This window comes from Rhinolophus ferrumequinum, chromosome 17, assembly GCF_004115265.2.
Source record: "Rhinolophus ferrumequinum isolate MPI-CBG mRhiFer1 chromosome 17, mRhiFer1_v1.p, whole genome shotgun sequence".
Lineage (NCBI taxonomy): Eukaryota > Metazoa > Chordata > Mammalia > Chiroptera > Rhinolophidae > Rhinolophus > Rhinolophus ferrumequinum.
The window spans coordinates 40,069,388-40,095,845 of record NC_046300.1 but is presented as its reverse complement, the minus strand read 5'-3'; the positions used below and the strand labels follow the sequence as shown (position 1 = coordinate 40,095,845).

Genomic DNA, 26,458 nt, shown 5'->3' with positions numbered 1-26,458 from the left:
GTGATCAACGGTGGCAACTGCTGCTGGCAGCTCTGGCATCTTCACAGAATGAAGGAGAGCACTTGGGCCCACAAGAACATGGAGTGAGTGGTGGTCTCACGACATGAGAGTTGACGCTGGGTGTTTTTAGGGAGGGAAGCAGCAATGGAAAGAAAGGAAGACATGTGCACGTTGCCAGGTTCCAGGGTTTGAGGGGAGCAGGAGGGTGGCCGTGCAGAAGGGAGGTCTCCAGCATTCCTGAGTTTTATTAGGACGTCTGTACGCACAAGATCTGAGTGTTTTCAGGGGAGAACCAGGTGTTAGTGAGAAAAGAAAGTGAAGGGAACTTACAAAGAAGGATGGGGATGGAGGAGATTTTTGTTGGTGTAAATATCAGAGGGCAGAGAGAAGGAGTTTCAGAAGATGGGGAGGAGTGGGAGATGGAGATGTAAAAGGGAATGTAAAGAACGACTTGGGATTGGATTTAAGAGAAAGCAAGGTGACCTGGAAAGCTTGTGTTCTCATGTTGTCTGACCTAACCAGGGGTGAAGGGCAGGATGAGGGTGACGGTCTCCAGCAGGTGGTGGTACCCAGAACTGAATGTTGGGGCAGGGAGGGGTGCTGGCCTGGAGAGGGCACGCAGCTCCCACTGGATCACTGAGACCACTGGATCCACGTGACCCCTGAATAGTGGCAGGTCTTATGCAGAGCACTTGGGCCTCCTCCCACCTGGTCCACGAGGGTGGAGCTGGCAGGTTGGTCTGAGCTAAGTTGGGAGGACCTGGGACATTTTCGTGGTTAGATGGTGGGTTTGAGGGCTTTGGGGGCACAAGGAGTTCAAGAGTAAGTCCTTTCTCTTTGCACTCACCGAAGGAGCTACCAGCAGGGCTGCGGTGGAGCTGGGAGGACTCCAGCATTCCTGAGTTTTATTAGGACGTCTGTACGCACAAGATCTGAGTTCTGGGCCGACAGAAACCCAGCACCTCAGGACCGTCACGGGCTTTTTAAAGCATAACTTATGGGAAAGACCCAAGTCCATATCTTTTATCCCTAAGATTTAAGCTTTTTAGAAAAGGTCTGAGTTAGCGTTGTCAGAGTTCAGAGGTCCATGAGGAATTTCAGGCTACACTAAAATTCACCTTATAATTTGAGGGCAGCTCCCATATTTTGTACATTTAAAACCCTGAAACGTGTCCTAGAAGAGAGTTGGAATGAATAAAACTTTCCCTTTAAAAAAAAAAAATCACGTCTTCCATTACTTACTTCTTCTGCATTTTGATAAACTTCTTGAAAACTTAGCACTTCTAATGAGCTCCAAGCTTTCTCAGGTTACCTCCACAGGGGCCAGAACAAGATGAGAAACACAATTATTTTGATTTGAGTGCTTCCTTGAAGAGTTGAACAATAAGACAAATGGAACAACCATTAAGAAACCATTAATGCATTTTCTTGTATTTTCCACTTAGTAGCAAATGTAAAAGGGTGTTGCTTGTGGTCTTGAATAATAATACCCATGTCTCTTTTTTAAAATAATTCAGGTTTATTTTACATAGAATAAACTGCACAGATCTAAGGTGTGCAGTTCGATGAGTTTTGACAAATGTACACATTCATGTCACTGTCACCAAAATCACTATGTAGAACTTTTCCATCCCCACTGAAAGCTTTCTGTGCTTTTTCCAGTCAATACCCCCACTGAGAGGCAGCTGTTCTTCTGATTTCTATCCATCAGTTTTGCCTGTTCTTGAACTTCACATAACAAAATCATAGCATTAAGTACTTTTTTGTTCTGGATTCTTTTGCTCAACATAATGTTTTGAGATTTATCCATGTTGCAGCACGTATCAGTAGGTTTTGTTTTGTTTTGTTTTTTTGTTTTTTAACTGCTGAGTACATTCCATTCTGTGAATATACCACTATTCTGTTGATGGACATTTGGGTTGTTTCCACTTTGGGGCTATTATAAATGTGAAAAACGTGGCTTTGAATATTCATCTATTTATGTGTGTGTGTGTGTGTGTGTGTGTGTGTGTGTGTGTGTACATGTTTTCATTTCTCTTGGGCAAATATCTAGGAAAAGCAATGCTGGGTCATAGGGTAGATGTATATTTAACTTTTTACAATACTGCCTTACTGTTTTCCAGAGTGGCAATTCCAGTTTTCACTCCCATCAGCAGTGAGTGTCCAGGTGTTCCACATCTTCACCGAGACTTGCTGATATCAGTCTTTTTAACTTGACCTCTTCGAGGGGGTGGGGTGTGGGTGTTTCATGGTGATTTTAACTTGCATTTCTCATGAGGAATGTTAGGCATCTCTTCATGGGCTAACGTCCCATTGTCTTCTTTTGTGCAGTATCTTTTCAATTCTGTTGCCCAATATCCAGCTCTTTAATGTAAGCTTTTGTGGAGAATATGGCCTCATTAGGCAGTGTTCTGTCGACTGATAATGTTCTTTAATATAGAAGCTGAGTGTTGTGCAGACACTGAGGCAGCAAGGGTGGTATCAGAGAGCTAGGTAAGCAGATTAGATTCAGATCTTTCCAAACAGTTTATATTTCTCAGGACAATTGTGGAAGCAACCATTTTATTACTAAAAGGCTCCATGTGGTATTTCAGTTTAGTTTCAAAATACAACAATTACTTTATAATCTCTGTATAAAATTAGAATTGGGGAAATAGATATAAAAGTGCTGTTGCAGCCTATAACATGCTATTTTTTTATAGTGTTGTATTTTTGAGACATAATTTTATTCAAGGACTATCCAGATTTGTGTCATAATGGACATGTGATAAAGGCCCATTAAAAAATTTTTGCTTTACAAGTCAGCCTTTAAAAAATATAAACACAAAGATGTCATTTCGGGGACAAAATGATCTCTAAGATCCTTTCCAGTTCTAAGAGTTTATGAAAAGGAAGTACATGCAGCAGTATGAACAATTGTTAATTGTTGATATAACTGATTCCCGAATTCTGATACAATAACCTTATAAATGGATGATCTGCACTAGCATGTCCAACAGAACTTTCTTCCATGACGGAATTGTTCTATTCTGTGATATCCAATATGGAAGTCACTGTCCACAGGTGACTACTGAGCATATGTGGCTAGTAGGACTAAGGGCCTGAAATTTAAATTTTAATTAATTAAATTAACATTTAAATAGCCATACAGAGCTAGTGACTGCACTATTGGAATACACAAATCTCTACCCTTCAAAAAAAAAAAAAAGACCTTAAATGTCCTTTTTTTTCCTTAGGAGGGTCTTTTTTGTCAGTGGGCAGGCCTCCTTCTCCTCTTGGCTTATGTAGAAGGATATACCCAGGCAAATAGAAGTGTAAGTAAGTGAAGTGGACATGGACCTGAAGGCCGGGTAGGTAGGTAAGGAAGTTGAAGCAATGTAAACAACTGCTCTCTCCAGAAATGCTATGGAGCACATACACACCACACACATATTGTTAAAATAGAAAGTTTTCACAATCTCCACAAGTAATGGTCCTTATAGTCAGACACCGTATTATGCTGCAAGTCGATGTGTTCTGCCCCTTCTATTGCACAGAGCACTGTGTTTCTTAGATTTACTACAGTACACTTCACAATTCTGCTGTAAATCTAACATTCCCTAACAGACCCCACGGTCTCTGAAGATAGAAGACTTATTAGTATTCAAATTCTTTCTGCCATTATGGCAAAGCCTTATATATAGTAGGCAAAAATAAGTAATACATTTTATTATAAATGTTATAAATACATACTTTCTATAAAAGCAGAAAAAGCAGAGCAGGAGTTAGCACAGCAGAGGTTAATTTACAATGGTCTAAAAATTACCACTCGAGTTACATGATGATTATACCAACCTCACAAAGCATGTTCTATGCTGTGTAGTTTTTGGATTTATAAAGTCATGCCCCTGGTGGTCTGGCAAGAATTCTGATTATTGCAGTACACTAAAATTTCGGTACAAATAATGTAGTTGCATTTTTTTTTTTTTTTGGAACTCCAGATAAATTTAAATAGTAGGTAGCTCCTGAGAGGCTGAGATGACACTTCATCTGTGCTGAAATGGTTCCAAAAGTTTTTAACCGATTTTCATCTGGGCAGCTTTTTCTAACTCTCCTCCTTGCCCTGTTTATACACACACTTCTTTGGAAACCACTGTGGGAGAGCCCATCGTTGCTGATGGGAAATGTGTTTTTCAGATGTGAGATGTGGTGATGTGGTTAATATAAGAGGGGTGAAAATCACTCTCCTAAAAACTCATGTTGACAGTTCTTCACCAGTTGTGGGTGCACACAAACATCGTAATTCTTACAAGAAGCGTCAGTGTAAACCGTATACCTTTCTTGAAGCCCATTCTCTAATTAAGGCAGAGATTAGCTGTGGCAGTAGTGATCTATAATAATGGCTAATATGTACTCAGAGCTTATGTTTCAGGCACTGTTCTAGCAGTCAACATGTATTAATTCATGTAATCTTCATAGCAACTCTATGAGATAGACTATTGTTATTCCCATTTTAGTTGTGGAAATAGGCACAGAGAAGTTAAGGATTTTGTGTGAGATCACACAGGTAGTAAACAATAGAGTCGAGATTCCAAGCCAGGCTGAGTGACACCAAAATCAGTCTTAACTACTGTGATATATACCACAGCCACACACACCCAGGAAAAGCTTGCTTGCAACCAACCTAAAGAAAAGCAGGTTCTCGGGGTGGCTGGCTGGCTCAGTTGGTTAGAGCGCCAGCTCTTAACAAGCTCTTAACAAACAACAAGGTTGCCGGTTCAATTCCCGCATGGGATGGTGGGCTGCGCCCCCTGCAACTAAATTGAAAGTGGCGACTGGACTTGGAGCTGAGCTGCACCCTCCAAAACTAGATTGAAGTACAATGACTTGATTTAGAGCTGATGAGCCCTGGAAAAAACACACTGTTCCCCCAAATTCTCCAGTTAAACAAAAAAAAAGAAAAGCAGGTTCTGGTTCTAATCACTGACTCAGGTTTCTATCAAGTGCACAGACAAAAGAAAGCAGCACCTTGATTGCTCTGCTCTGCTCTGAAAGGCTATGAAGGTGAAAATTGATGGCTGTAAAAAATGTTGGTTTTCTAAACCATATGGATAGCACCAAAATTAAGTGGTCCAAAAAACGTATCTTTGTATTTGTAGAAACCAATGAAATCTTTCTACTGAGATGAAAAACCTAAAATTAAACTGAGAGCTCAACATTTACCAAATTTTTTCTTAATATAAAATCCAGAAATCATGTGGACCGAATGATTAGAAACATGTAACAGGCAAGTCATTGAAACCTCATTACCATCTTTCACAGAAGCTCCCAGCGCTACAAGTAATCTAACATGTTTCCAGCAATTACCTTTTTCTTACAAAATTCTTATTGAGAACAGTTAGGAGTGCTTTACCCCATAACTACAAACACATTAAAGTGCCACCTCTATTACCATAAAGGAACTTCCGGAAATGAACAACAGTAGCACTTAGCATGTACTAGAAGCTGTTCTCAGAGTTTTACACGTGTATTAAAAATCCATTTAGTCTCAAAATGATGTAGTGAGGTCAGTACGTATTACTATTATTTATAATGGTACACAAGGTGTGTCTAAGAGGTGAAGTAACTTGCTCAAGGTTACACAAATAAATGGTGGCACTGGGATTCAAATCCGGGTATCCTGGCTGTAGAGTATCAGCTCTCAGACACTAAAGTGAGTTATCAAAATGCAGAGAAGATACTGTTCCTGTGAAACATATTTTATTGAACAAAACCTTACCATGGCAGAAACAGAATGAGGTAAAGATGGCAAAAGAGGAACTTCCATGCAAGCTTTTCTCATGTATTTTGTTGTATCACTCAAATGTTCAATATAAAAATAACTTACATAATTTTAAATTATTTGTGCTTTAATTTCAATTTTCCTTATACTCAAATCAGTAATATTTTTCCTTTACTATTTTTTTAAACAAGGGCTTACTGAAGTAAACATGAACATTTTCTAATTTTCTTTTTACCCAAAGTTAGCCCTTGGCAATATCTTAAAAAAGCAACAAAGCATTTTTAAAATAGTTGCCTTTCTTATCAGATGTCTACTAAGCTTCTAAAGGAACACTTAAAAATTTTTTTTTTTCTCATCCTAATGGCTTCTACATCAGCTTCAAATAAAACAATCTGGAGCTTATTCTAGGCCGAGGCCTAGAAGACTGCCAAGTGAATATTCACCAACCACGTGTGTCCTAGGTATTAAATACTAACTTAAGAGTTCTTCACCTCTAGACAAGAGGGCATAGAGCAGCAAGATCTGGCTCTCTGCACTTTTTTAGGATCGCAGCGATTAAAAACCCTGAGCCCGTTATACCATTTAAAGGACTTAGTTTGTGTCTGTCATTTTAGGGTGTTTCTGGGAGACTGTGGCAGCCAAGTATATATGTGATTGCCTTTACAAGCACTTAGATTCGTGCTCCCAAAGAAGCCGATACTACTTCTAAAGGGGATGTTTTGGAAATGTGAGCTTTCTTTGGATGGCACACAGACTGATGGCATCACTGGCAATTTGGTGGGTGAAAGCCAGGGAAGTTCAATGTCTTGCAACATATGGGACAATCTCACATGAAACTTTTGAATGTCCATTTATATAGTAGAAAAATCAGTTTATGATTATCTGAACCTAGAACCTAACTTCTTTTTACATATAAACATGAAGTACTGTTTTGCATAGCTTTAAAACTCATTAGTTTCCAAATATGCAACTAACATATAAATCAAGATTGTACATTGTTTTGTTCAGGACTCTACTATGCATGATCCATCATTTTAGGGGGGAAAAATCTTATCATCACTGGAAACACTCATGTGTCTGAGTCACAAGTCTACATATAGTGCTCACACCCACACGCATCGGCCTATTTCACTGTCGTCTGAGGTAATTATGCCCAAGCATTTATATACTGAAATACAAATGAATTATAAATTACTTTCCTCTTATTTCTATTCTACATTACAATTATTATATACATTTTAATTATGTGCGGAGTTTGTTAATTCCACTTCAGGATTAGTAAAGGGGACATTTTTTAATAAAAAGATAGTAATGGGTGTGATAGGGTCAGACTGACTTAGATGTCAGCTGTGATACAAGAATGCAACTTGCATAGATGGAAAATTAAATAGGTAAAGATGCCAAACGTCTGTTTTTAATACACTAGTAAAATTCAACACCGTTTCATCAAATGGAAAGAAAAACCTGTTCAATGCTTACCTTTTCACTGGAACTCATAACGAAACGGCACAGCACAGCCTTTCTGCAGCAACAACCTTCCGATGGTTATGCAGATGAGCTACTATCCCAGGATGCACAGGGTCAGTGGGGCTTGGTCCCACTTCCTCTTCTACCCTCAGATGCTGATGTGTAATAGACAGAGAGCTGTTAGGTGGTGAGCGTGCAGTTTTGCTATGTGGAAAATCCATTTATTATCACCATCCTCCACATTTCATTTACATACTGTCATACCAACTAACTCAACATTCGTAAAATTTCTCTTCACTTCAAAGCCAAATAGGTGGTTCACTTTGTATAACCTTTTAGAAAGGTCAAAGAGCTGCTAAAATAGTGTACTGCCATGACAAACTTTCAAATAGTCGAACATATTTATGTATTGTAACTAATTTTTCTGTACAGTTGAGAAAATACATTAATAAAGCAAATTTCCAGAGAAATCTGATTAATAGTAGTCAATGTGAACATATATACAGAATTCTAATTTTTTATTAGAATTATTATTACACAGAAGGTGCCAAAAAAATGTATACACATTTTAAGAAAGAACTATTAAAATTGTAATACTCCATATATACCCATAACAAAAGATGAATACAAGTCACGTTTGACTTCTGCAATTACAAGAGGTGCTCAAAGTGGTTACCATCAGCGTCCAGACTTCTGATTACGGTGAACTACTGCTTGAGCAATGTTGACCAAAGTGTTCACTTGTATACATTTTTTTGGCACCCCCGGTATTTTTAACATTCTTTTATGTATCCACATTCCTTAGATTTTCAAATAAAGATTCCAACTCTGAAACTACAGATATAAATGTTTAAGATTTAAAAATTTGGGTTTTTAAAATTCTTAGCTGTAGCCTCTATAATGGAAAGATTCAAAATGAAGTTGTGGTCCATAAATTGTTACAAGATAACCTCCACTAAATGTGAATGAGTTGGATAAGATTTAAGTATTTTCTCACATTTATATTTTTCCTGTTAATAAACTTAAAATTTTCTTATTACCAAATGAAAGAGTATATAAATTTTTCAAATTAAATGAAACCACTCACTTGACAAATTAGTTTATTAAGTTTAAGGTTGTGCATAAAATTGCAATAATGACAATTCAAATGAAGTAAACAGAATAAAGCATTTATTAAAACACTGTGTAATAAAATAAACTTTTTGATCCAACGCTATAGTGGTAAACATTTTCCCTCATTAACATTCCACCTAAAACACAGTTAAATTACAACATAATCTGACCAGAACTTGAAAATACTTCTGTCCTTTACTACTCAATGACAAGACAGGTGAGTGCAGATCTAGGTTTTCTCGAGTCAAAGATGATACCTACCGTAAGACAAATGAAAGCCCATATGCTCAAAGTTTGACTTATTTATCCTGCTCACTAGTCCCAACTTAAAATTCTCATTTATCAAATAAATATTTCATGACTCACCCCATTCCTTGAGGAAAATAAATATTAGGAACAAATAAGGATAAGAGTTGGGTTTTAAACTGCAGTTTGTTACTATAACATTGTCTTTTTTTTTTAACTGATCAACCGCATGCATGCAAAAAGTTCTCTTCTGAATGGAACTGCTTCCACAGCCCCTTGGATATCAAAAAGTAAATCATAAAGGTCAATTTGTAGTTCTCTCCTCCTTTATAGCACTTCTAAACAGTGTGGGTGACGCATACCACAGAGGTAGGAAAGACCATCTTTAATAAATTATCTTCTTATTTGCAGAGAATTTCTGAACATAAAACCGACAAAATGCTAAACCATGCCTTTGATCAGTCCCCAAAGACCAAAGATCCATCTCCTCCTATCTGAAGAATTAGTTCCCTGGAGTGTCCTAGCCTCTGCAGGGCACTTGATAATGAGATCCACCAAGGCTCTGGACCACTGCGCTAAAAAAGCCTTCCACCACCATCATTTGCCGATTCTTTGGACCACCCAGTCTTGCTGGCAGAGGGGACAGCGATTGTTCTGTTTCACCCACAGGGACATGCAGCAATTGTGGAAGGAATGATTACATTCTCCCCAGACCACTAAAAGAAAAAGAGATTATTTGACATTACATATTTCAATTTAAATTACTGAGCTCAAATAGATAGCTTATTTTATATTATGACTAATAAATATGGTTCATGATCTTGAATGAAGATGGTTAATTGGTCAAAAAAAATGTTTTCTATGTATAAAGAAATACATTTACACTTACATGGTTATTTTATACTTAAGAAGATAAGGAACTGTGTTTGGGGGACTTTCTATCACTGTTCTAGAATCAATGAATGATGTGGTGGCCCCCATTCCCACATAGCTCCACAGGCTATCTTCCTGAAGTTAGGAGATAAAAAGACTTGAGCCTTCCTTAGATCTCAGACCTTCTCAGTCATTCACTGACCTTGGAGACCTTTGGGGCTTTATTTTATTGAAAAATGTCCTTCAGATTCATATTTACCAAGATATGAGTTTTAAATGTTTTCAGTTCACAGTAGGCTATTATGAATAGATGACATGCTTCTAAACATTATCAGCTGTACATCTACTGAGTTGTTTTCTAGAAGTGGTGATGAACTGCGTGTTAAGTCGTCAATAAGCAGTGCAACTCCTCATGTGACAAACAGAATGAAATTTTCAAAGTGGCTGGCTGGAAAGAGAAGTCTCTCTGTGATCAAAGAAAGCCGGCTTACCCCTCACAATTCTCAAATTAATATTTTTTAAACAGCATGAAAGAAAAATTTTAAACTGAGGGAAATCATCCACAATCTGGAATGCAATCTCAGACATAGGCTTCATTTGTCCCTTGCTTGACCAACTGAGCTATATGATAACAGAATAATGAAAGACACAGGAAAAAGAGAGAAAAGAAAAAAAACTTATGAACATTGACTATAGGGGGTAAAAAGCAAGGGGGAATCATTCTAATGTTTCAGGAGGAAGAAACAGGATTTGATCAAAATGACATAAATCATTATTAGGAAGCTGTTATGTAAACCACAAAAACGCAAAGTATAAGTTCACCATTCATTCTAGGAAAATGTTTAAACACTTTCATACAGCAATCTAGAAGTGATGATTTCAAGTACGAGGACATGAAAACCTTTGAATTGTTTAAAACATTTAGCCTAAGAGAATCTTGGTAGTCCCAGACTATAAGGAAAATTTAATAGATTTCTATATACAAACTACATTCCCCGAAGTTCTTGAGACTTAGAATTTTTTCTATCTTAGTTAAAAAGTTAAATACTATATCACAAAAGAATACTGAAAACTGAAATGCTTTATTAGAATAAAACACTACCAAAACTGACCTACCTATAAACATAGTCAGAATTTAAATGTTTTGGCAAATTCCTTATTGTATAATTTTAATAGAAAGGAATTATTTATTTTTTTTGATTATCAAAATATTTACTATGCCCATGTCTGGAACATATAACCAATTCTTCTTAATTACAGATAATAAAAGAACTTGCAGATTAATTCCATTAAGGCCTTTTGAGAACTAACACATTTTATATTAATAATGGATCACTGCTTTACAGTTTATTTTCGTGTATTGATAAAGTCAATCTTAACAGCAAATTCAAACATCCCCACTGAGAGAAAACCTTCAGTTGAAAAAGCAAGAGTACGAAATGACAACATACCAACACAATCCTCTTGTTTGTTTTCAGCTTGACATCTAAGACAGGCATCTAAAAGTAAACAAATAGCAATTCTCATTCTGATGCTCAGAATGCAATTTTTAAAACCCAGACACTTTAAAGTCAAATAAGAGCCCAAAGGGTTAGAGATGGAGCTAAAAGACTCATACTATTAATTTCTTGTCTGAACGTACTGTTTAAAGGTGAATAAAGTACAAGGCACTTTACTAGTTTATTCATGATCAGGAGCAATTTCACAAGGGTTACCGACCCTCTATTTTTATAAACTCTAATGAAAAGATGTCCTGACAGTGGATGCAACCACTAGAGAAAAATATGCCATCCTCCACTCTATTATTAGTTATTATAAGCTCACTGGGCATGCTCACATAGAACAACACCTAGGGGCAGTTTATTTTGAAGACACCCTTTTAAATAAGCCATGTATATATATATTGGTATTTGCTTGTACATACATAAAGAAACTCTAGAAGGATACAAGAAACCAATAATAAAGTTTACTTGGGAGAGGATAGAATGGGAAGGAGTTTTCATTGTACATTTTCTTAAATTTTTGAATGATGTGACTGTATAATCTATGCAATCAAATTAAAATGAATTAAATTAATTAAAAATACCTTCTAAATACTAGGTTCTCTTTTTATTTTTATTTTTATTTTACGAAAATACTCCCTTTACAAATAAGTCTGAGCCCAAAGCATTTATCCAACAATGGCAAAGGTTTTTTAACAAATTATGTGGGAGTAAATACTAGGAATGGGAACCTAAAGGGTATAATTAGAAATTTTCAAAATTCACTCTGTACTATTTGCTTGATGAAGGAGGTTAATATACAATATGCCAGGGACTAATGAATGGATTTATTCACTAGCTGGAAGAGGAGTCAAACTTGGGTAAAAGGAAGTTCAAACCAACAGAAAAAAAGTTTTTAACATAAACTGGAGAAACTAATTCTGTAAAAATAGACACACGGTGGAGCTGAAGCCTGCTTCTCTTCTTACACTGGATTATGCACAGGCCATTTGTTTGCTTCTCCCTGCATGCCTTTACCCTAAAAAAACACACCACCCAGGCCTCTTCAGTGTGGATTAAAAACAACTACTGCCTCCTAAGACTTTCTTCAATTCCACAATTACTGAGGATCTACTCTGTGCAAGGAGTTATGCACGGGGGCATGACACTAAAATGACCAAGTCTGGTCCCTGGTTTCCCTGTGCCATCTGCTCATTTCAGAATGAAGGGAGGAGAGTGGAAACCAAGGAGGAGAGTGTTAACATCAAAACGGGTAGACAGACAAATCTTGGATCAAGAAGTCATAATAAATCATTTAGGCATATGAGATGAATTCCAAGTATTAAGGAAATGGGTTAAGTGGGCTTTTTTTGTAGAATCTAGAAATCTCTGATTTATGCTTATAGCTTTGATTTAGACTCATGATAAAAAACTGACCTAAACTGACAAAAATTCCCAAAGTTTCAGATAAAAGAAAAAAGTATCTAAAACAGTATTTTTTTAAGGAGTGCAGTAATAGTAACATCTTTTAGAGTAATGGTAGGATAAGGATTGGGAAGTCTGAAAAATTTCCTTCTGCTGTTTACCTGACCACTAAGTGGATTTTAACACCTCATAAACAAAATACAAAGGTCTAGTCTATAGTACTTCCCTGAACTCAAAGTATAGCTGTTGTAAACCTGCAACATTAATCCACAGTAGCAGAATACTTGCTATAATTAGAAAGTTACTGTGAATGGAGCCATTTATAGCCCATACTTTGACTTACTTTAAATATCCCAGTTAAAGTTTATTTGCTGCAAGATTTCAACCATTAAATTCTGCATTTCTACTTACTAGTTTTAAAGTTTTCTTTGGGGGGGGAAGAAAATGCGCTTTTAGAAACATTCTTCATTTTTAGACTAAAGGAAATTTAGGGGACAAAATTTTTAGCAAAGCCAGTCTTGCAAAAAAGCAAAAAAATTAAGTCACCTGTATAAGTTAAAAATGCCACCCAAACTGGAAATTATGATTGTAATTCCTAAGTAATGGGTGGGGTATGGGATAAGAAGGCTGCACTGCAGGCCAATAAACGAGGTGTTTTAAAAACCTAATGTACAAAATAAGTGAGTCATGTCTGAAGTTAAGCTCTTTAAAACAAAACAAAAAACATCTGAACTCCATTTTGCTGTAAATCCTCTTTGAAACAGGTCCTTATGAATAAAAAACAAGACAGCACACTAAAGAGACTATAAATTGAGAAATCTCTTGATTCTGGTAAATTTAAAAGTTTTATCCCTCAAGAAGGAACAACGATTTTATTTATTTTCTCCAATTCTCGCATTTTCAGTGCAAGACAGTAGAAACCTCAAGACTATAGAAACCTCAATTTTCTTCATCTACCCCTAAGAAACAACATTTTGGATGCTCTCACAGTAGTTTTAAATGCCATACTTAAATATACAACTTGCATTTAAACAGCGCCTCCTTTTCAAGGTGGCCTGAGACTCTAAAACAAACCATATAAGACAAAAACGGGATGAAGCTGCTCTCAAAGGTTTCACTTGGTCCGACATTTTTATTCAAAATATAAAAAGAAGTAAGATATTTGTAAAAGCGGGTTCTCCACAAAGACCTGACTCAGCGCAGGGCAGTTGTCTTCTCCAGGAAATGGCAAGCTATGAGAGTGAGGGGCCAGGAAGGGGATGAAATTCTGTTTCTGAGTAAACGGCTCACATTATTCAATTCCCACGACACTTAAATATTTTTGAACCACATGTAATCTCCTTCAAGCCAGGCGAGTGCCGTCTGACCCGTCTTGAATCGCACAGATTTAATGGCCAGCAGCAGCACAACCGTAGCTAATCCAGAAATGAATGCAATGGCTGGGAACACTTTTCTTCCCTGCATCTCTCAACAGCAGCACCGAGGGTGTCGCTTTTGTGGAAGATGACCAGAGCACCACTTTGGTGTGTGACCAGAACCATTCAAGTTGCTCTGCGAAATCAGGACCTTTACCCTGACCTCTTTGTGGTTTGCTTTTAGCGCAGGGCTGGGACTGGCTACACGTACCAAAGCGGTTCCTCCCAGCTCCCAGAAAACCACCTAGTAGTATTTTCTTGGCCACACCCATCGCTACCTGAAATTATCTTGTTTAATTCCTCTGTTTACTGCCAGTTTCTCCCCCGAAAATCCAGCCCCAGGCACTGTGCGTCTGTTGAGCGACCCCACCGCCCCTGGCGGCCGCCCCAGCACCGGCCGGGACAGAGCGATCCCCGCCCCCACTCCTCCAGGTAAGGGTCTCTCCGAGCCTTCGCTCGTCCCCCGTCCCGGACCCGGACCCGCGCAGGCCGGAGCGCAGCCCGGGCCTAGCGTGCAGCGCTTACCCATCACCTGGACCCTGCAGATGGCGCACGTATCGCACTCCACGTCCCAGCTCCACATGGCCACCGCGTTCCACTTCTTGAGAGAGAACATTTTGTCGCCTCCCGACTTGGAGCCTGCGCTCCCGGAGTGAGAGGACAGGGCGCAGGGCTCCTCGCCGTCTTCCACGTCGGCCATGACTACGGCGCGGAGCCGGCGGCGGAGACGTTGGCTAGGGGAAGGCACGCGGCTATGGCGGCTCTGCCGGGCCGCCCGACGGGCCACAGCGCCGCCCGCAGGCCGCCCGCCACCGCGGTGCTTACGACAGAGGTCGCCCGCGATTGGCTGGCGCGGGGCAGTGACGTCACCACACGCCAGCTCTCGGACGCAGTCCCCACCCCCGCCCCATGCTGGGACAACGTAGAGGGCTGAGGGCCCAGGGGCCACCACCGGCAGGAGGGCGGCCCTCGCGCTGTCGGGTGTTACTGTCGTGAGAGCTGCCTTAGGCCGTTATGAAACTTACTACTCTCAGAAATTATCTCCTTAACATAGCCGTTTGTCGTCCCTCCCAAATGTAAACTCCAGCAGAGCAGGGCCCATGTCTTTATCGTCACCTTGGCCTCCTTATCAGAAAAAAAGAAATGCCTGGCCACAGGAGGCCCAGTTATTTGTTGAGTGAATGACCTTAATGATCTTCTAGAAATCTGGTTCAATGGTTCCTCAATCGTTTTGGTCTCAGGACGCCTTTATACTTAAAAATTAAAGAGCTCTTGTTGTGTGGACAATACAGAAGGTGCCAAAAAAACATGTATACACATTTTAAGAAAGGGAAAAAACTATTAAAATTGTAATACTCCATATATACCTAACAAAAGATGAACACAAGTCTTAGGTTTGACACCTGCAATTACAAGAGGTGCTCAAAGTGGTTACCATCAGCACAATTTTGATACATTTTCCTTAAAATGTGTATACATCTTTTTGGCACCCTCTGTATATATTTGTTTTTTAAGAAATTAAAAGATGAAAAAATTTAAATATATTAATCCATTTTAAAATAACAGTAATAAACCCATTACGAGTTATTATTGGAGCGATGGCATCACATATAATAATGTAGCTTCTGGAAAACTCTGTACATTCATAGAGTGAAAAGAGAAATAGCTCTGAATATTGTTATGGGAATAGTTTTGACCTCTGAAAGGAGCCCAGAAATCCTGGGGACCACTCTGTGAGAACCTCTGGTTTAACCTTTTATATGTGGGAGGAATGAGGTCCAGGGAAGTAACTTAAAGAGCACATAGCTGCTACGTGATGGTGACAGTTTTGAAGCCAGGGTTCTTCTATTGCTAGCCCAGAGTCATAGAATTATGTCTTCCCAAGCAAAGCAGACACCTCCATTTAAAAGATAAGAAAGCTGAGGCACAGAGAGCCTAAGGAGATGCCTGATTGCCATCACCATCTAGTGGTGGACACCTGCTGTGTCAGGTTTGGGATTCTGAGCCTCAGCTTTTACTGGTCCACCCATCATCCCCTCATCTCCTGGTGCCCCCAGGCTTTGTACCTGGGTGGGGGCTAACCAAGCTCAAGGAGCCTGGCAGAAAAGACAAGGATGCATAACTACATCAAATATAAATATGGACACAAGGTCATATTTGACTAGATGCTAATGTGTGCTGTTTGTTGAGTGGTGTGTTAAGTGCTGGGAGGGAGAAAGACATTCCTGAGGACTGATGCAGTGAGGAAAAGCCTCATGAAAGAGGTGAAGTTTGAAATGGGGGGAATTGGGAGACCCTGGAGGCCAGAAAATGAAGGAAGAAAGCAAACATCTATGAGCTGGAGCAGAGCAGTGGTAGTGGCGGCAGATATAAGTCTGAACACACTAACTTTATGAGCCAAACAAAAATGCCTATAAACAAACCCAGATGAACTATATACGATACATGTTCTGTTCATATTAAGTGACCACACATCTGACTAGAGATGGCTACAAGTGCTCTTAGATAGCTAATTAAAAAAAAATTTTAAAAAAAGCAAGAAGAAGGCTGCAAACCAAATGAGGACAAAATGCACCCAGTTGGTAGGAACTGGGCAGTTTGAAAGGGAAACACAGGGAAACTCAGGTGAAAAGAGGAAAGGTTAGAGGATGGTTAAAGATGAGGAGTGGTACGTGCCCATGCTGAGTCTGAACCTCATCACCCTGCCCCTGGATTATTGTGTCCGACTTCCTTCCTGTCTCTCCTTCCCAGTCTAACTGGCATTCAATCTAGTGTGCCTGTTTAATTCTCCTATATCCCCTTTCTACCTGGTACTCCCCTGTTCAAAATGTTCCATGGCTCTGAATTATCATCTGAACAGAATCTGAATGACCCAGTTGGTCATTAAATCCTGCCACAATATGGCCCCAATGTACTTTTTTAGTGTAATTCCCAAGCACTCCCTGAAGCCCATGTCAGATTGGTCTGCTCAGTCATCTAAACATACCCCGGACTTTTTTTTCCTTCACCTTTTAACATCCCTAAAATTACACAGAACTTCCTCTGCCTGCTTTGGCTGAATTGCCCTCTGCATTTAGGAAAAACTTACTCATCTTTGTGTTCTCACTGACCATTCTTTCCCACCATTTATTATGCTCTCCCAGGAAATTATAACAAAATTGTGTTTCTTCTAGTCTTTTGGCATCAGGTGACATAGCAACCAAAAAGTGCTGTTACTGATGTTTATTCAACCATTTTAAGTTTTTTAAATTGACAGTTCATAAATGATAAAAACATTAAATAGTGAAATGAGTATGCAATAAAAAAAAGCTAGTACTGTTAATAGACTCTCCAGAAATTTCTACATATGTACAAGCAGACACACAATACATCAACTGAAGTTTTTAAAACTTTAATTGTGGTAAAATACACATAACAAAGTTTACCATCCTAACCATTTTAAAGTACACATGTCAATAGTATTAAGTACATTCACATTGTTATGCAATCAACCTCCAGAACTTTTTCATCTTCCCAAACTGAAACTCCACATCCGTTCAACAACTCTCCATTTCCCCCTCCTCCCTCCCCTTGGCAAACCACCATTTCACATTCTGCTTCTCACCTGGACTACTTTAGGTACCTTATATAAGTGGAATCATACACTAGTTGTCTTTTTGTAACTGGTTTATTTCACTTAGCATAATGTCCTCAAGGTTCACCCATATTGTAGGAAGGATTTCCTTCCATTTTAAGGCTGAATAATATTCCATTGTGTTAATATGGCACATTTTGCTTATCCACTCATGTGCCAATGGACATTTGGGTTGCTTCTACTGTTTGATTACTGGGAATAATGCTGTACAAACGCAGCTGTACAAATATCTCTTCATGATCTTGTTTTCAATTCTTTTGGACGTATACCCAGAATTGGAATTTCTGGCTCATATTATATCAGTTGTCTTTAATATGAATTTTTCATATATGCTAGTCTCTAACCTGCTTTTTTTGTTTAATAGTATTATTAGGACATTTTTACAGATAAGCACTTACATATCCACATTGTTCTTTTTAACAGCTGTATAGTATTCCAACACATACATTTTCTGTGACTTATTTCACTGAGAACCCTTTGAGAGACATTTAGTTGTTTTCAATGTTTAATAAACAGTGCTGCAGTGAACATCTCTATACATATTTCCTTGCACACGTGTGAGACTACATCTGTAATATAAATTTCTGGAAGTAAAATGCCTGGGTCAAAAGCTCTGTGGTTTTCATTTTGATAGACATTGCCAAAAGATCTTTAAAGAGACACACAGACTTTATATTCCCACCCAGCAGATGTTAGTAGAAAATTTCAAAAAAGATATTTTTTATTTTATTTTTTAAGCAGTAACAATTTCTAAGGAAGCCACACACATTGGATATATAAATTCTATAGATAAGTTACCATATTTTGTCGTGTATAATGCACACTTTTTTGCCCAAATTTGTGAGGGAAAAATAAGGGTGCGCATTATACATGGGTAATACTAATTCCGTATTTAAATAAATGGTTTTAATTCTTTTATTTATGCTTATGAGTTAAAAGTGTAACTCTGTAAATCAATAATGATACCCATGTGCAAAATAATACCCTGGAACAGGATCATCAGTTTTGTTGAATTTACAACAAACTTGCAACAATAAAGAGTTCTTGGCCTTCTATAATGTATAAATACCGTAAATTTGTTACCAGTACATAAAATTTCTTGTACCTTGTATCTGTTCTTGTGTTTTGTGATTATTTGTTACATAAAATTTCTTGTACCATAATATGTTAAAAACTAAATGCTAAAATTCCTTTATAATACAAAAAGCAAGTACCTAAATGTAAACAGATAAAAATTTGAATTAAAAAATTAAAATGAAAGATTTTCCCCCCTGATACTTTGGGCCAAAAATGTAGTTGCATGTTATACATGGGAGCACATTATACACGGCAAAATACGGTATATTATTTTAACTCTTAAGCTCTATTGTTGTTTACTTTTAATGTATGAGGATCTTGGCTTGCTAACTAGATGTTAAGATCCTCAGAAGTGGACATAATTTACTATACCCATCCCCACTTCTAGGGAGTTTGGTTCCACGAACCTGCCAGAATTTGTACATAGAATAAATGACAGGGTTTTTTTTTTAACATAATAAAAAGGTCTTAAGTCTTTTTTCTTTTCTTTTGTATTTTCCCTGTTCAGCTGTTCTAAGTGAAATAACTGGAATCACTCAACTTTAACATCAATAATAACAGCTATAATAGTAGCCACTAACATTTATTTTTAAGCATGTACTATGAAATAGGTATTGTCCTAGAAAGCTTGACCTGTGTCACCTCATTCAATGCTCACCAAATGAGAAAGGTGCTATTCTTATCTGTATCTTACATAAGGAGAAACTGAGGCACAGTGAGGTTATCTGACTTGCTCAAGGTCAGACACATGGAAAGCAGCATGTTTCCACAGAGAATTCTGACTTATCTAATTCCTGGCCCATACTTTCCTATGCACCATATTGTCACAGCACATACAATGCAACTAATCCAATTTATAATCCATACACTGATCAACAACACCTCTTACATTTCCCATGGAGCTTTCTGACATCTTCATTCGAGGTAAAATGATTAGAAGTTTCCTCATTTGGGTAAGATCGCCATTTTGGGGGATGTTGTCTTTTAGAAAGTGGTTATTATTTCCAAACATTCCTATTGTTCCCAACTATAGATGTATTTATGAAAGCAGATTCTTTCTTTCTTTCTTAGATAAAGATCATGACTTTCTTCAAATTATAAATTTCATATGCACAAGAGAAGGAGCCCCCAAGAGGAATTCCACTTATTTTTACTAAGGCTTACTTGTGAAACCCACATTTTAGAGAATGACAAGCATGATATAGGATTAACACTACTTGGAAGTTTCATAAAATAGTCTTGTTAAAATTTAGAACTTGAAAGGGGCCTGGTTATAGTGAAAAATTTTATTATAGAACAAGCAATATCTTCCTAGGCATGTCTGGCCATGGAAATAGATAACATCCATACTCAGGTTTTAGCCTGTGAAATAATGAACAGGAAATCATAAATTAAAAAAAAAAAGTTCAACTTCATACAATAGAGAGTAAACATATGTAAATCATTACCCCTTAAGAGGTAGCACATGCTTCATAAAGACTTTAGGTAAACTCACCATTGCAGGCCCACTGTAAGCTAACAGGAACCATGATATGGGTAGCCTGGGGTGTGTGGGGGAGAGTTAAAGAGAGGAGGCAGTGTTTGCACTGATACTGGAAGGAACTATCTTGCTTCCTTACTACTTGTCCCTTTGTGCAACCATCATCCAACAGAATGGAACGATGGTTTAGGGGACTGGAACCGAGAGCCAAAATTCTCATGATTTTATCAAGTGCAAAATCTGCCGGCTGCACGGTCCACCCCACCCAGCGCAGTGCCTACGCTCCATACAGCGCTCCCTGGTAGATGTGACTCGGGCACGAACATCCAAAAACGTACCTTTTTCTTCTTTTTATGAGTAACATTAGATTTCTTGCTATTTTTCCAAATAGATCTGAAGGTGTCTGAGGAGATCTGAGGAGTGACTGTAATTTTTAAGACTGGGCGGTTACCTGAGAAGGGGGAGAACGTAACAGTAAGTGGGTAGGACATCTCACAACTCCATCCAATAGACCGGGTCTTAGGCTTCTGAGAGGAGCAGTCTCTCACATTCTTATCAACTGGGCAACCTTCCTCTCACTTAGTACCCTTTCTTTACTTCTTCTTTATGTGAAGGATTCATAACAATTAATCTATCTCTGTAATAAGTTCTTGCATTAGTCCTTTCTTATCCACTCCCACTGCCTGAATGATGGCGGCCTTCTAACTGGTCTTCCTCACCCCGGATTTCCCCAACCCCAAATCCATCCTGGACTCTACTTCCAGAGTAGTCATCTGAATGCAAAATTCTGATCTTGTCATTCATCAGCTCTTCATCTTTAGTGGCTCTCTCTTGTGTTTGCTTGTTGAGCTTCCATGTTAGCTGCTTTCTGGAATAGAATCTTGAGTTTCCTTTGGGCTTCCACTCCCCTGCCCTCCAGGGGTGAGCACATAACCCAGAGGTGGCCACTTAAGTGTATTTTTCCTCCCTGGCACAGTGATTGGTTAACAGGTGTGCATGCGACTCATGATGGTCCAGTGAAATAACGGGAAAGGCTCTTTCTTGAGATTAAACTGGCAGAATGTAAACTTCTAGCTAATGCTTGGCACTGTGTGGGAAGAATGTGACTGAGAATAAAGTCAACACAGAAGAAGACCTTCCAGAAGATGGAGATACGCAGCATTATTTGAAGCCCTAACTCCAGCTGGAACTACAGCTAGAACCACCCCTGGACTTTTACTCATAGTTATATGAGTCAACAGATTTCTTTTTGTACTTAAATCAGTTTGAGTTGGTTTTGTATCACATGAAACCAAGAGTTCTCACTGATTTTCCTATAAAGGCCTGTGACATTGTGATTTATGAGACAGATATACTTCATCATTCAGATGATCAAAATATATTTCTTGTATATATTTGGTCTTAGTCCACGATTCTGGGCTCACAGCTCCCAAAAGTCTTGGAATTTCCTTAGTGATAAGAGCAATGTTATAATTAGTTTCTTGTCCTCAGTTCCTGAAACTGCTTCAGAGCCATAAAGGTGAAATGATGTCTTGTTATTCATAACAAGCCCCTTTCAATCACTACTGAGTTTATGTTAATGAAGTGACTTTTGGAAAAGCCTTAAAGTTGGGCGCTGGTTGCCAAAGGAACCAACCATGAATAGAGGGTTGGAAATTTCAGTCCTCTGATTTCTGGGGAGGAAAGAAGGGCTGGAGTACGAATCAATCACCAACAGCCAATGATTTAATCAATGATGCCTATGTAATAAAGCCTACATAAAAACCCAAAAGGATGGGGTTCAGAGAGCTTCCAGGTTGGGGAGCCAGAATGCTTCTGCGTGCCACAGTGCATGACCCAAACTCCATGAGGACAGAAGCTCTTTTGTTTGGGATCTCATCCTATGTTTCTCTTCATCTGGCTATCGATTTGTATCCTTTAATATCCTTTGCAATAAACCGGTCATCTAGTGAGTAGACTGGTTTCCTGAGTCCTGTGAGCCCCTCTAGCAAATTAATTGAACCAAAGGAGGTGGTCAGTCAGAAGTACAGGTGACAGACAGCCTGGACTTGCAATTGGCACCTGAAATAGAGGGCAGTCTTGTGGGACTGAGCCCTTAAGCTGTGGAATCTGGTGCTATCTCTGGGTAGATAGTGTCAGAATTGAGTTGAATTGTAGGACACCAGCTGGTGTGAGTAGTACAGCATTTAGAAATACATACACATGGACAGGTGGAGGGAAACACAAATTGAAAACACTTACCTGTCTTCCTGGCTCTCAGTGCTTCAAGTATGTTATCAGCAGCCATTTCTCCCAGGACATTATTTCCAAGGTCAATTTCCCTTAAGTGGGCAGAGTACTTGATCAGGCTGACCAAAGAAAATGACAAAACAAAACAGCGTTGTCCCAAGTATTGTTACTCAGAGAAACTCAATCCAGTTATTTTGGAGTGTGATCTTTCTTTTTAGGTCCTTTTTACCCTCTCCCACCCCCACTTCCAAACATGATGCACTGACCCAGTTTGAAATTGGAGACATCCCAAATCCATTCCCGCCCCCACCCCGCAATTTAATGTCTAATTTGGATGCCTGTCCTGAGTAAGTTGGTAGGATAAGGATTTTTAGTTGCCTTAAATCTTCAATTCGCTATTTATTCAACAGATTTGGTATAGTATTGTCAGGGCTTCCCAGTCGTTTGGATTTTACACACCAGTAAAATGTCAAAAACCCTAGGGGGATTGACAAAGGTCAGTTTGGCAACTTTTAGTGTGTCAAATAAATAACAACTCTCACATTAAAAGAACAAATATTTTCACATAAAATTAGGAAGGGAGTACTTTTAAAATAAAGAACAGCTTCTTAAATCAAGTAAGTTTAGCTTTATGAAATGAATATCCTGTCTTTATTTTTCTAATTTCTTTGAGGACTATTGAAAATTCCTTTATAGCCTGGCACTGGCCTGCCAACTGGTCTTTGGGAATTTCTGGTGTCGTGAGTGGACATGGAATCTAGGTGAAGCCTGGGTTCCTGGTCAGCTTCTATTTCTTGTCAACTATGTGATCATGGGCGGCCACCTTCTCTAATGGGTCTCACCTTCTTCACTTGTAAAACTGGCCTGAAAAAGGCTATTCTACGTATTTCATAAGGTTGTGGTGAAAACAGAATGCAGCAGTTCCAATGAAAGCATCTTGCAAAATATAATACCAATAATACTATATTATATTGAGTGCATACTTACTAACTGCATATTATGTGCCTAACAGTGCAGGGATTAAAAGGAATTTAACACATGGTCTCCGCTCTAAAAGAAATTATCATGACTATGAAGAAAACAATTTTGAGCCCTTACCATGTGCTGGGGATACGAAATTTCAGTTAGGGTCAGTAGTGAATACAAGGCCATTCTCTTTTTTCTTGTATACATTTCTTACTGATTCAGCAGCCAGAATTCAAGGCCAGGCTGAATGGTCCTGCCAGACTCTCCCTCTCAAAGGTACTCTCCCAAGGAAACAGGACTGTTTGTCTAATCAGGACTTGACTAGCTTTGGCTTTCTGAGCTGCCTGATTATGTCCAATTCCTCAAACAAGATGAGTGAGAATAGGCTTGCCTCAAGGAGGAAGCAGGGGTGCACAAAAAAGAAGGCGGAGAGTGTTGAAGACGTACTTCATAACTCCACAATTCTGCATCTAGGTCTGATTTCAGAGGCCATGGATTTAACCGTTACACTACACCACCTCGCATGAGGTATGGTTTTACGCAGCATTCAGTATGCATCAGACGTGATCATAACCACCAACATGCTTAAGCTCTTGTGCCCAGCACCAAGGGGCCTTCCGAGGGTTAGATGGGGCTGAAATCCAGCCAAGCTCTGCTTGCCAAGTCCTGGGCCCTGAAATGTAGACCTGCAAGGGGTAACTTCCTCTAACTCATTGGCCAGAGGTGGTGCCCCTTTTAATTCATCTGCTCAGAGGCGCTCTTTTTCTAAATTGTATAAAGTTGTTAGCTGGAGCCCTAGGCACTATATTTAGCACCTTATATACATTTAACCCTAAAACAATCTCTTGAGTTTGACACTATTATTATCTCCATTTTTACAAATGAGGAAACAGATATAGAGAAGTTACACTGCCAGTAAATCATGGTGCAGGGATGTGAACTCAGGCAGTTTGCTTCAAAATAACCATGAAGTATGATTCAAATATACCTAGAAAATGGTTTTCTTTCCCCTTTCTTCCCCCTCCCCCGTCCTGTTCAAGCCGTTGTTTCTCAGGCTAGTTGTGTAGGACACAGCTCCCTGGCCCAAGCTGGTATCATGAGCCTTGCACTCTTCCCCAGCTGAGGCAGTCAGTCGCTCACAGCAGCTCACGACAGCTCACGCTGGCTGCCAGCCACTCATGCTAGCCACCAGCTGACCATGGCGGCACAGACAGCAGCCCACAGCAGCCCACCACAGCACACAGCAGCTCACACTGGCTATGGGCCACTCACGCTGGCCATCGGCGACTCATGGCAGCACACAGTAGCTCACAGCAGCACACAGCAGCCCATGGCAGCAAAGAGCAGCTCACGCTGGCTGCTGGCCACTCATGCTAGCCATTGGCCACTCATGGCAGCACACGGTAGCCCACGGCAGCACACAGCAGCCCATGGCAGCACACAGCAGCTCACACTGGCTGCTGGCCACTCACACTGACGGCTGGCCACTCACGCTGGCCATCGGCCGCTCATGGAGGCACACAACAGCCCACAGCAGCCCAGGGCAGTTCACAGCAGCTCACACTGGCTGCCGGCCACTCACGCTGGCCATCAGCTGCTCATGGAGGCACACAGTAGCCCATGGCAGCACACAGCTGCCCGCAGCAGCATACAGCAGCCCATAGCAGCTCATGCCAACCTCTGGCTGCTCAGGGCAGCCCAGCTCCAGGGAGAGCTGTTGTTCACAATTTTAGCTGTAGAGGGTGAAGTTCACTGGCCCATGTGACAATTGAACCGGTGACCTCATTAGGAGCACGGTGGTCCAACCACCTGAGCCACAGGCCTGGCTCAAGAAAATGTTTTAATCTCCAATAGTTCTCAATTCTTAAATTTCAAAAAGAGAACAAGAAGTTTTAAGTATTTAGTGTCAGAACTAAAAAAACATGGGAATGAAATTGCTGGCACTAGTGCACATTATTAGTGGTAGTTATGTACCCTGTCACACAAAACCAGCTGTTGCACAGACCCCATGCTCAGAAGGGCTCCTCACTTGGTTTAGTGCTCTGCTATCATCAGATTCTTAATAATATTTGAACAAGGACCATGAGATTCCATTTGCACGGGGTGCCCACAAATTTTGTAGCCAGTTCCGCTATCATGTTTAGTGTGGCAGAGCAGAAAGCAAAATCTGACAAAGAGTCAGTCTTAAGTAATTGTACTGTTCTGTCAGCCCCATAGGCCATTGATAGATGAATCCTTCTGGGATTCATCTATCCCAGAAGGGATAGTCATCATTCTGGGAGGCCTGGTTCATGAGAAGAGTAACTAGTAAGGTTCCTGCATGCAAACCAGCATTTAGCTCCTGCCTTAGGCTCAAAGAAGCCACTGATACTGGCTTTAGGGGTAGACTTAAACAGCAGAGCTAGGTAAGACCTCATCACAAACCAAAGGCATGATATCCCTTGTCCCTGGACTAGCTAATCTGCAGGCGAGGATAGACCCATGTGGTACCAAAGGTAAATAGGGCCAGCGGGTAGGCAGGTAGTTAGTGCCCTATAATCTCCATTACCAAATTTTACCCCAACATAAAGATAAAAAGCTGACTTTACTAGCAGGCCTCCAGATAAATCCTTTACCTCCCCATCTATCCACTAAGCTCCTCCTTTGTGGATAATCAGGACCCTCAATGATAAAAGGTGAGAAGCCATAAATCCGTTCCCTGAAGTGCTCCTGGAGCCTGTTTGGTCATCGTCCAACTTGTTCTACATCTGGCCCAGAACTGGGCTTGCCAGGGTGAGGTGGGGTTTTGAAGATGGTGCTTCTACTTCCTGGGCACTAACCTGTCAGCATGGCAGATAGGTACAGAAGGGAAGTGAGTATTGGATCTGCAAAGGTGAAAATGGGGAAAGGAGCTAACCTTGAGGTGAGCATGCAGCTCACTGAACAAGTCATATCAGAAAGTCACCAACCACCAAGGAGATGGAGTGAGGCTGAGAAAGGCCCAGAATCGAAGAATGATACAAAGACCATGGATGTTACATTTGCACTAAGCTGTCTTTATGAGTTCAAGTGGGTTAGGTCACTAGAGTAATAAAGAGAAACTCATAAAAACAGCCAGAGAAAAAAGACAAATTATGTCCAAAAGAGCAAAGATAAAAGTGACAGTAGACCTCTCTTCAGAAACAATGCAAGCATAAGACAGTGCAGCGACATCTTAAAAGTAAACGTCAACCAAGAATTCGATATCCAGAAAAAAAGAAATCTTTAAAAATGAAGAGAAAAAAGACTTTTTAAACATATAAAAGCTTAGAG

General features: G+C 39.7%; 2 protein-coding genes across 6 annotated transcripts in view; both read right to left on the bottom strand.

The window, feature by feature from the left end:
* Window positions 1-8,754: 8,754 nt before the first annotated feature.
* On the bottom strand, window positions 8,755-14,603 carry RNF7 (ring finger protein 7). Of its 2 annotated transcripts, none has more exons than XM_033133278.1 (3): window positions 14,307-14,596; window positions 10,912-10,959; window positions 8,755-9,303 (listed from the first exon to the last, which is right to left on the bottom strand). In XM_033133278.1, the coding sequence occupies exons 1-3, from the start codon at window positions 14,479-14,481 to the stop codon at window positions 9,185-9,187; spliced, it is 342 nt and encodes a 113-aa protein (XP_032989169.1). In that variant the 5' UTR covers window positions 14,482-14,596; the 3' UTR covers window positions 8,755-9,184. The 2 variants fall into 2 exon arrangements, with proteins under 2 accessions (XP_032989169.1, XP_032989170.1); XM_033133279.1 differs by having other exon boundaries at window positions 9,230-9,303; window positions 14,314-14,603.
* A 4,025-nt stretch (window positions 14,604-18,628) lies between these two features.
* LOC117036621 (uncharacterized) overlaps window positions 18,629-26,458 on the bottom strand; it is a 36,284-nt gene continuing 28,454 nt past the window's right edge. For 3 of the 4 annotated variants that reach the window (XM_033131647.1, XM_033131648.1, XM_033131650.1), the window contains 2 exons: window positions 22,214-22,320; window positions 20,038-20,423 (listed from right to left, as the gene is read on the bottom strand). In XM_033131647.1, coding sequence (XP_032987538.1) covers window positions 20,200-20,423; window positions 22,214-22,320 — 331 coding nt within the window. In that variant the 3' untranslated portion in view covers window positions 20,038-20,199. Of the gene's footprint in view, window positions 19,855-20,037; window positions 20,424-22,213; window positions 22,321-26,458 lie in introns of those variants that run through there. The other variant, XM_033131649.1, reaches the window with a different exon arrangement.